The sequence below is a fragment of the Bombina bombina genome, chromosome 9, assembly GCF_027579735.1.
Source record: "Bombina bombina isolate aBomBom1 chromosome 9, aBomBom1.pri, whole genome shotgun sequence".
NCBI lineage: Eukaryota > Metazoa > Chordata > Amphibia > Anura > Bombinatoridae > Bombina > Bombina bombina.
The window spans coordinates 39,630,564-39,641,615 of NC_069507.1; the positions used below are offsets into that span (position 1 = coordinate 39,630,564).

Below are 11,052 nucleotides of genomic sequence, written 5' to 3' on the forward strand. Positions count from 1 at the left end.
TACGGGACAGAAGGAAGACTCAATGTACCAATGATCACAGAGTACAGCAGTAACAGATATATTATGGAAAAAATTTTTAAAAAACACTGGCATCTGCTGAAAGACGACGAGATCATTGGGAACTTACTCCCTGATCGACCCAGCTTTGTATATAAAAAAACAAGTAACCTAAAAAACGTATTAGCTCCAAGCTTGCCTCGAAAGAAAAAAACAAAAACACACGACTTACAGGGAAAACCACTGAAAGGGTATTTCCCATGCCACTCTTGTAAAGCTTGCAAGAGAGGGATTAAGACTAAACAAGTCCATTCATTCCAAACTGGAGAAGAATTTACAATTAAGGACCTTATCAGATGCAAAGACACAGGGGTCATCTATCTCATCGAGTGTTCCTGTGGCCTCCAGTATGTTGGCCAGACTTCAAGAAGCCTCAGAGATAGGCTGAGAGAGCATATATTACTGATCGAAAAACAAAATAAGGACACCATACTATATAAACATTTTTCAGATAAACACAATGGCAGAATACAGGAGATGAGATTCATGGGCATACAAAAAATAATGAAAGATTGGAGGGGAGGGGACTTTGAAAAAATCCTTCTCAGGGCAGAGTCGAAATGGATTTTCCTTTTGGACTGCCTACACCCAAAAGGTCTAAACAATAAAGAGGACCTGGCCCACCTCTTTAATCAGTAATGAGAACCCACTCCTATGCCCACCTATGATTCAAATCAAACGTTAGGTCTCACCAACTTTCCTCCCCCATACATGAAAACATCTTACTTAAACTTATCTGAACCTTAGATAGTTAGTTAGGAATACCTTCCCTCTTAAAAGAATTACTACACGCACTCCTAGATATAACAGGACAAATGGTATATTACCCTACGATTACATAATAGAAGTTCCCTCTACATAAATGCTATGTCGGGTCCAATTTTAACCCGATAGGTTCATCAATCCCTGCTCATACACATTCATCAGTTCTCCTTATATGTAAGTGACACCCGATATTATGCTCGACTTCAAAATGCCAATCCACCAACCTCTCATTAAAGTAACAACTAAATATAGAATAACCCCAATTTTGACCTTAAAAGTCTAGTCCGCTCCTATTTCTCTAAGTTATTGCCTCTTGATTGATAATATATATAAAAAAAAGGTCCAAACGGGCTAAGATACACCTACAATTAACCTCACACTTAACAAACACTAAAATAAAATATATTTGAGTACCCATATTAGGATAACATTTCCAACCCTAACTGTTATTTTCTAAAGTAAATGCTATATCACATCCAATAGATTTTTGTTCTGTAGCGAAAAACATCTCCTCAATATTACCAACATAAGCAATCCGATCATAGGCACCACCTATGAACGATTGGTCTCTATACCATAGAAAAATTATAGCAAAACCACTGCCTGGTACCAGTTCACGATAACCCAAGGCACCATATCAATCCACTTTTCAAAATGTGGATTACAAGATGTACTGTTATTTGACCAAAATACCCTGCCTAATAAGAAATTGGGCCATGATGTTATGATGATGTCATATACTGTACACATGTATGAATATATATCAAGACCCGTTGAGTCCAAAATAGGGCACTCGCAACTTCCAATATACAAAGACGGTCCAAAAAGTGACCATGCTCTGTATTGTATTTTATTTTTAGCTGCTTTCGATTACCATAAGTGTTGCAAAATACACTTAAGAGATACATATGGCATCTCCAACTGACAATTGTGTTTCTTTTTGCGAGTGCCCATAGGGGCGGGGGGTCTGGGGATATCGCCGCTAATTGGTTAGCATGCTGCAACAGTTGTTTAATTTGGATGTACTGAATATCAGGTGAGGATACAGAGGCATGCCAGTCTGGTCCGTAAACCGGAAGTGATGTCACGACTTTCGCTTTCCGTTTTTTGATACATCCAAATACATGCAATAATGTTGCCATAAGCATGTTCACTGAAATACCCCTTATATGACATGAAATATATTGACAAACAATCCATATATTTGACAATTAAAGCAACTTTATTTCCAAAAACCAAGCGGAACCGGAAGTGGAATGTTTTGTAAGCCACATCCAGGTATTCCAGCAAACCCCTATTTAAAGATGCTTTGCTTACCACTGGATCAGTCTTGAAAAAGGTCTTTTGAGGACCGAAACGCGTAGACCCTTTGGTAAGCATCTTTTCTACTCTATTATTACTATTTTTTACTGTATTACGCTATGTTGTTATTTTGGGTTGCAGGAATCTACTAGGGACGACAATATTGAGCCGCTGATTGCCTAAAGTTCATTGGGATCCCTGGAATTTACCTTGTCTCACCCATTACACTTTATTTTATATTCCTTTTTTTCACCTGGCTTTGTTGTGATTAGACTTTAATTTTTTATCACCACTGTGATATATTTGGATCACCTATTGGTCACAATTTGGATAACAAATGGATTAACTTTTTATGCCTGTTTTTTCCGTTTTTTTCGCACCGATTTTCGCACTCACTTTGTTCTCCATCCCTCCTTTGTTGAGCATCATTTTTTGGATTTTTCATTTTTTGGATTTTTCATTGACTAATAATTTGACTTTTAATTTTCATCCTATTGGTTTTTTGTTTTTTTTTAGGACCCCTCACTATTTTTGATTGGATATCTTTTGTTTTTATGTCGGAGTCCTAGTTCTCATTCGACATTTATTCATGTGTACTTTTTATTTGTGATTTTTCATCCAATTTTATTATTTCCACTGTGTTGCACTTTGTCACATTCCACCTGTAACCACTTTTACTGTGTTGTATTTTGCTACATTATATTTGTTCTCTGGTAGCTTTTAAGCATCCACATCCAGGTCTACTCTGAAAAGGGTTACTCTCATAATTTTGCATAACTCTGCACGCACCTCCCACACTTCACCACAGTGTACACTAAATATGGATCCATAACCTACTCCACTGACCCACCACATCCCACCCATTGAATTCTCAGACAGCGCTATCAACCTTTTTATGTACCCTAGACTTCTACGTTAATTATATGAATGCCAAGGTATTTCTGATTTTACAGTTTTTTAAATCCACTAACCGTCCTATGGTTTTATATATGTTTTAATACTTGTTTGGCAATTTTTGCCACTACACCACTTGGTTTTATCTTATTGTACAATTTATTATTTTATCTGATTGTAATAAATCCACATTTTTAAACGTATCGGCAGTTTTGTATATTTGTCCCTTGGCCTTCTGGCGCTGTACCGCTCCCTGTGTCTTAGTATTACTTTTTTTTGGGGGAGGTTAGACCCCATTTTTCGGTTACAGCTTAGGGCATTCTTAGCGCTAGAATACCACCATTTTTATCTATTTATCCAGTAGAAGTATAGGGCACACTAATAGCATGATCTGCTTTATCCAGTAGAAGTATAGGGCACGCTAATAGCATGCTCTGCTTTATCCAGTAGAAGTATAGGGCACGCTAATAGCATGATCTGCTTTATCCAGTAGAAGTATAGGGCACGCTAATAGCATGATCTGCTTTATGCAGTAGAAGTATAGGGCACGCTAATAGCATGCTCTGCTGTTTCCAGTAGAAGTATAGGACACACTAATAGCATGCTCTGCTTTATCCAGTAAAGTATAGGGCACACTAATAGCATGCTCTGCTTTATCCAGTAGAAGTATAGGGCACGCTAATAGCATGCTCTGCTTTATCCAGTAGAAGTATAGAGCACGCTAATAGCATGCTCTGCTTTATCCAGTAGAAGTATAGGGCACGCTAATAGCATGCTCTGCTTTATCCAGTAGAAGTATAGGGCACGCTAATAGCATGCTCTGCTTTATCCAGTAGAAGTATAGGGCACGCTAATAGCATGCTCTGCTTTATCCAGTAGAAGTATAGGGCACTCTAATAGCATGATCTGCTTTATGCAGTAGAAGTATAGGGCACACTAATAGCATGATCTGCTTTATCCATTAGAAGTATAGGGCACACTAATAGCATGATCTGCTTTATGCAGTAGAAGTATAGGGCACACTAATAGCATGATCTGCTTTATCCAGTAGAAGTATAGGGCACACTAATAGCATGATCTGCTTTATCTAGTAGAAGTATAGGGCACGCTAATAGCATGCTCTGCTTTATCCAGTAGAAGTATAGGGCACACTAATAGCATGATCTGCTTTATCCAGTAGAAGTATAGGGCGCACTAATAGCATGATCTGCTTTATCCAGTAGAAGTATAGGGCACACTAATAGCATGATCTGCTTTATCCAGTAGAAGTATAGGGCACACTAATAGCATGATCTGCTTTATCCAATAGAAGTATAGGGCACGCTAATAGCATGCTCTGCTTTATCCAGTAGAAGTATAGGGCACGCTAATAGCATGATCTGCTTTATCCAGTAGAAGTATAGGGCACGCTAATAGCATGATCTGCTTTATGCAGTAGAAGTATAGGGCACACTAATAGCATGCTCTGCTTTATCCAGTAGAAGTATAGGGCACGCTAATAGCATGATCTGCTTTATCCAGTAGAAGTAAAGGGCACGCTAATAGCATGCTCTGCTTTATCCAGTAGAAGTATAGGGCACACTAATAGCATGATCTATTTTATCCAGTAGAAGTATAGGGCACACTAATAGCATGCTCTGCTTTATCCAGTAGAAGTAAAGGGCACACTAATAGCATGATCTGCTTTATCCAGTAGAAGTAAAGGGCACGCTAATAGCATGCTCTGCTGTTTCCAGTAGAAGTATAGGGCACGCTAATAGCATGATCTGCTTTATCCAGTAGAAGTATAGGGCACGCTAATAGCATGATCTGCTTTATCCAGTAGAAGTATAGGGCACACTAATAGCATGCTCTGCTTTATCCAGTAGAAGTATAGGGCACACTAATAGCATGCTCTGCTTTATCCAGTAGAAGTATAGGGCACACTAATAGCATGCTCTGCTTTATCCAGTAGAAGTATAGGGCACGCTAATAGCATGCTCTGCTTTATCCAGTAGAAGTATAGGGCACGCTAATAGCATGCTCTGCTTTATCCATTAGAAGTATAGGGCACACTAATAGCATGATCTTCTTTATCCAGTAGAAGTATAGGGCACACTAATAGCATGATCTGCTTTATCCATTAGAAGTATAGGGCATGCTAATAGCATGCTCTGCTTTATCCAGTAGAAGTATAGGGCACGCTAATAGCATGATCTGCTTTATTCAGTAAAGTATAGGGCACACTAATAGCATGATCTGCTTTATCCAGTAGAAGTATAGGGCACACTAATAGCATGCTCTGCTTTATCCAGTAGAAGTATAGGGCACACTAATAGCATGATCTGCTTTATCCAGTAGAAGTATAGGGCACGCTAATAGCATGATATGCTTTATCCAGTTAATGTATAGGGAATGCTAAATAAGTTAAAGGGACACTGAACCCACATTTTTTATTTTGAGATATAGATAGAGCATGCAATTTTAAGCAACTTTCTAATTTACTCCTATTATCAATTTGTCTTTGTTCTCTTGCTATCTTTATTTGAAAAATAAGGCATCTAAGCTTTTGTTTTTTTGGTTCAGACTCTGGACAGCACTTTTTTATTGGTGGGGGAATTTATCCACCAGATTCAAAGAGTATTCCAGCCACCAAGTTTCAAGCCACACCAGGCTCTTAATCATGTATATACATGCATATACATGATTAAGAGCCTGGTGTGGCTTGAAACGTTTTAACTGTTTGTTTGGGACCCTATGTAAAATAAAGGTCTTTTAAAGGGACATTATACACTCATTTTTTCTTTGCATAAATGTTTTGTAGATAATCTATTTATATAGCCCATAAAGTTTTTTTTTTTAATTAATGTATAGTTTTGCTTATTTTTAAATAACATTGCTCTGATTTTCAGACTCCTAACCAAGCCCCAAAGTTTTATGTGAATACGCTCGACTACCTACTCCAGCTTGCTCCTGTTTGTGTAAAGGGTCTTTTCATATGCAAAAGAAGGGGGAGGGGGGGAGTGTCTTATTTGCCACTTGCAGTGGGCTTTCCAGCTACCTTTTCAACAGAGCCAAAGTGACAGCTTCTAAGTAAGTTTTTAAACAGTTTTATACTGGATTTTTATATCAGTATCTGTGCATCTTATTCTTTATAGTAGTGTATATTACATGCAGTTATATGAAAATGAGTGTATACTGTCCCTTTAAGAAAACTTGGTGGCTGGAATACTCTTTGAATCTGGATTGACTGGGACCTGGCAAGTCCGTTTTGTTCCGTGCCCCACTGAAAAAGCAAAGGTGTGCTGTTTCTTCAAAATCATTTGTGGAATTTATCCACCAATCAGCAAGAACAAACCAGATTGTTCACAAATGGGCCGGCATCTAAACTTACATTCTTTCATTTCAAATAAAGATACCAAGAGAATGAAGAAAATGTGATAATAGGAGAAAATTAGAAATTTGCTTAAAATGTCATGCTCTATCTGAATCCCGAAAGAAAAAATGTGGGTTCAGTGTCCCTTTAAGTAACTTGGTTTACATTTTTAACTATCCACTTGAAATTCCAAATTGTGCATCATTCTTTGTGCCCAAGATAATGCAGCCTGCACAATCGATTGCTGTGTACTTGTAATCTAGGCCTATGCTGGTTATGACTGCAAATCGGTTATAAACACATGGGTAAAGTCCCATTTGGGAGCTGCAAGGATTGCAGCTACAGAGCTGAATAGAGCTTGTCAGCCAGTTGCAAGAAGCCACTAATCGCTTGTTGTTTTGACCAATCCTTGCAGCTCCAGATCAAGACTTTATCTGTATAGTTTCTTTATTTGCTAGGATCAGCAATGCAACATTTACATGTCATGCTGTAATGAATTAGTCTTGAAATTTTACATTAAAATGTAATTTTAAATAAGCTGTAAAGGAATTGCAGACAATTGCATGCTGACATGTTTCTCTATTGATTCTTTAGATAGGTAAAAGTCTAAATGGCTACGGACAGCGCAGGGGAGACTCATTCACCCGAGGAGCATTATCACGGATCCCCAGCATTGTCGTAACCTACAGCAATGCAACAACTGCTGAACACAACACAACGCTGCCTTGTCATAGGGTCAACAATGAGGATCTTCAGACTGATGCCAAAAACGATATGGATAAAAATAATCAGGCTGCATCTATAGCCACCATCTCTACTGAGACTATACCTGAGATTAGCATTACATCGTCTCTAGGAAATAGTCTATAAAATAAAAACAATGTCTACGATACTTATTGGGACTCTGACATTAACTGTAATTTGATTTCAAAAGTGTATATATATATATTTTAGCTCCTAATTAATGTAGTAATTTTGGAGATGTTTTACATTTTGAGCCCATACTAGATTTCTTCTCCAATCTCAGAAGATAAAATTAGTTGTGGGCGTAGCTCTTGTACATAGGAATATTGTTGTGAAATGTTGACATAGAAGCAATTTTGATCAAAGCAGCGAAATTAAAGGCACAGTCTACTTAAAAAAATAGTATTGTTTAAAAAGATAGGTAACGCCTTTACTACTCATTCTCCAGCTTTGTACAACCAACATTTTTATATTAATATTCTTTATAACCTCTAAACCTCTAAATGTCTGCCTGTTTCTAAGCCCCAGCAGGCTGCCTCTCAGTGCATTTTATTATCTTTTCACAGCCAAACAATGTTAGCTTGTGTATGCCTTATAGATAACATTGTGCTCACTTCTGGGGAGTTACGCATGTGACAGCACTGATTCGCTAAAATGTAAGTTTGTAAAAAACACTGAAATAAGGGGGCAGTCTGCAGAGGCTTAGATACAAAGTAATCACAGAGGTAAAAAGTGTATTTATATAACTGTGTTGGTTATGCAAAACTTGTGAATGGGTAATAAAGGGGTTATCTATCTTTTTAACCCTTTGAGTGCTAATGACGGCTCTGAGCCGTCACAGAGTTTCTCACTCTGGTGCTAATGACGGCTCAGAGCCGACATGAGCACTCTCCCACCTTGAGGGAGATCTGGGGGCTCCTTACTGCTCCTACCCCGGCGATCGTGCCTGTAGAGTGACAGGCATCGCCGGGGCTTCACGTGATGCGTGGTGACGTCACGTGCAATTACGTAATGACATCACCGCGCAACTTTATTTATACTTAACAATGTTAAGTATAGGAGGAGGGGGCATGCTGCTTAGAAGCCTGTATCTCAGGCATCTAAGCAGCTACAGACCACGAAGACCCACTGTTGGAAAGGTAATCGCCTAACCTTTCCAACAGTGTAAGTATTGGGGGTCTGTAAAAAAAAAATTAAAAAGTTTAAAAAAAAATCAAAAATTTCAAAAATTAAAAGAAAATATTAGCACCCAGGTGGGAAATGGCTTAGCAGCCAAAGGGTTAAAGAACAATTTTCAAGTAGACTGTCCTTTTAAAATAGTCTGTGCTCCCAGTTTGTTTTAGTAAAAATAGTGCATAGGGGTTGATTTATTAAACGATTCGCACCCTAACGACTCTTGTGAGAACCTGCAGTCCGTATTAATGAAGCCCCAGGGGCAGATGAGACCATTCAGGGCCCTGGGCAAAAATGAGGGAAGGGCCCCCACTGTCTCACAATGACGCAAATCTATGCAAATGAACATGGCAGCCTCCTTACCCCTACCAGGCCCCCAAACCTCCAGGGCCATGACCCCCACATCAAGGGCCAGAGGCAGGGCCCCCAACCTCCAGGGCCAGATCCCACGCTCCATAGACCTCACAGACACAGATCCCCAACAGGGCTCCCCCATACTCTAGGAACCCCCCCCCGACACAAACTCCACATCCAGACATAAGACCCCCACTCTGGGGCCAGGGCCTCACTAAACCCACACTTAACTGCTTAGTTACTGATAGGACAGCTGTCAGCCCCAGCTTAAGCAGCACTCATGGAGATGCCATTTGTGGGCCCCCAGACATGCTGGGCCCTCGGTCCAGGTGCTGATCAGTCTGCCCCTGATTAGAACGCTGCTTCCCTAAACTCTTCACCACCTCTTAGGTGGTGAATTTCAATCTCCCCGGTCTCGTCCAACTGAGGAGATTGCCAGCTCCTTCCTGGTCGTGATTGGCTGTGCGCGGGCAGGGGGCGGCGTTGCACAAGAGCGCAAAATTGTGTTCTTGTGCAATGCTGAATTCCGGCAGTGGAATTCAGCCCGCCAGAGATGAGCTGTGGCAGACAGAGGTGCGTATGTACGCCCCTGTCCACCTTAGCTTGATAAATTGACCCCATAGAGTTAGACTAATGTTTAAAGGGACATTCAAGTTGCTAATTATTTACACCTGTTTTAAAGGTTCTTTTCATCCTCTTTTGAGAAACCTGAAGGCGCCTGTGCTCCAGGATTTTCTACTGCTCTTCAAAAGCGGCTAACATTATACAACTCCGTATAGACTCTGGGTACAAGTCTGATATGACAGTAATTCATAGGAACCTGTTTAATACTGTCACACCTACATTTGTTAGGAACTTTTATATTCATTTAACCCCTGTGCTACTAAAGATTGCTCCATTGTGTTACAAAGTAAGGAATAGGTAGTCAAGGGGTCAAGAAGAGTTTGCCACTTGAGATAGTTTGACACTGTAAATCTAGCATCTTTAGAGCACCTTCAGAGACAGAATAGAAAGTTAATTGCAATGAAGAGAAGACATTGCTGTCAGACCTCCTGCCTCTCCCTATTTGAGAGGGACAGTCCCTATTTCTGAGCTTTGTCCCTCTAAGACATATTTCCCTATTTGCAGAATTTCCCTTAGACACACCCACTGACCACTCAGACACACCTACAATCCCACCCTTGACATTGCCCCTTCTACTACAGCCCCACCTTCCAAACAGTGACAGCACCCCTCACCCTCTCCTGTCCCTAATACCTAGCAACAAATGTTGGGAGGTCTGCGCTAAGTGATGTTTACTGCTAGTGTGTTCAGTGTGTCAAGTTATAATTAAATAAAGGAAGAATAGTTTTGTTGCTTTTTTAATGTGTTTCAGTAAAACATTAAGGTTAATATCAGTGTCCCATTAATTTATTTTAGCTGTTGTGTTTTGCATACCGCTTCTTTGTATTATGTTTTACTGCTGTACACACGGTGTTAATATGTCTAGATGTTAGTAAAGGTACCATGAAAACTTAACTTGCTCACCAAAGTCCTCAGATACCAAAGAGTTTTAATGTTGGAAATCTGTTTTAGAGATGACGTAGGAAAACTCAGGGGACTGTGGAAATGTACAAAAGTGACTTTTTGCAGGATTTCTTCATTTTAGTGTTGTATGGCCAGAGTAAGACTGAGGTAGTTATCCATAGAGGCTTGGCCAGTACACAGCATGAACTCAACATGGTGCATTGTATTATTAAAACAGAAGGACTTATTGTTAGTGTCATGATGTCATTTCACGTGTCTAAATCATTTTATGTAACATTAATGAATTTAAAGTTAGCACAGAGTTAGTAGACAAAGAAATAAATTTAAATAGGCAAAGGAAAACAAGAAACATTTCAGAAAATATCTTGAGTGTAGGATAAAGTGAAAGGGAAGGCAACATTTTTAAAATTAATTACTGGTGAAGCAAGGGTGAAGTTTGAGTGGTCAGAGTGGTCAATTTGTGGATTAAGGTGATATAGGAGTGGCTTAGGCAGTCTCAGGTTTTTGTACATAAAACACATACGGAAAAAGATGGAAACTAGGCTTGAGCTCCAATGCTAGGAATGTCTCTGAAATTGTGGGTCACCTGGAGTCGTAGGAAGATAAGCTAAGGAAGATTGAGTTTGTTTGGGTTAGTGCACATGAGCCTGTTACAAGAAGGAATAGTTTTCCATTTAAGAAAAAAATCATTGAATTTTCTATAACACGTTCAGTATTACATCAATTAGAATTAGTTCAAGTACTTTGATTTTTCAGATTTTGAGAATTGGTATATTTTTTTTGCTATAAAATCTTAAAGGGACATCAATAAACACAAATATGAACCCACATTTGTTTCATGCAATATTTTCTCATGTGGTCTTTCAGAATGTGTTAATTAA

The 11,052-nt window shown here is 39.2% G+C and overlaps 1 protein-coding gene across 1 annotated transcript in view; it reads left to right on the forward strand.

The window, feature by feature from the left end:
- Positions 1 to 7,243, forward strand: part of OPN4 (opsin 4) — a 106,460-nt gene extending 99,217 nt beyond the window's left edge. Inside the window, exon 12 of the mRNA XM_053692864.1 lies at positions 6,968 to 7,243. Coding sequence (XP_053548839.1) covers positions 6,968 to 7,243 — 276 coding nt within the window. The remainder of the gene's footprint in view (positions 1 to 6,967) is intronic.
- Positions 7,244 to 11,052: the final 3,809 nt, after the last annotated feature.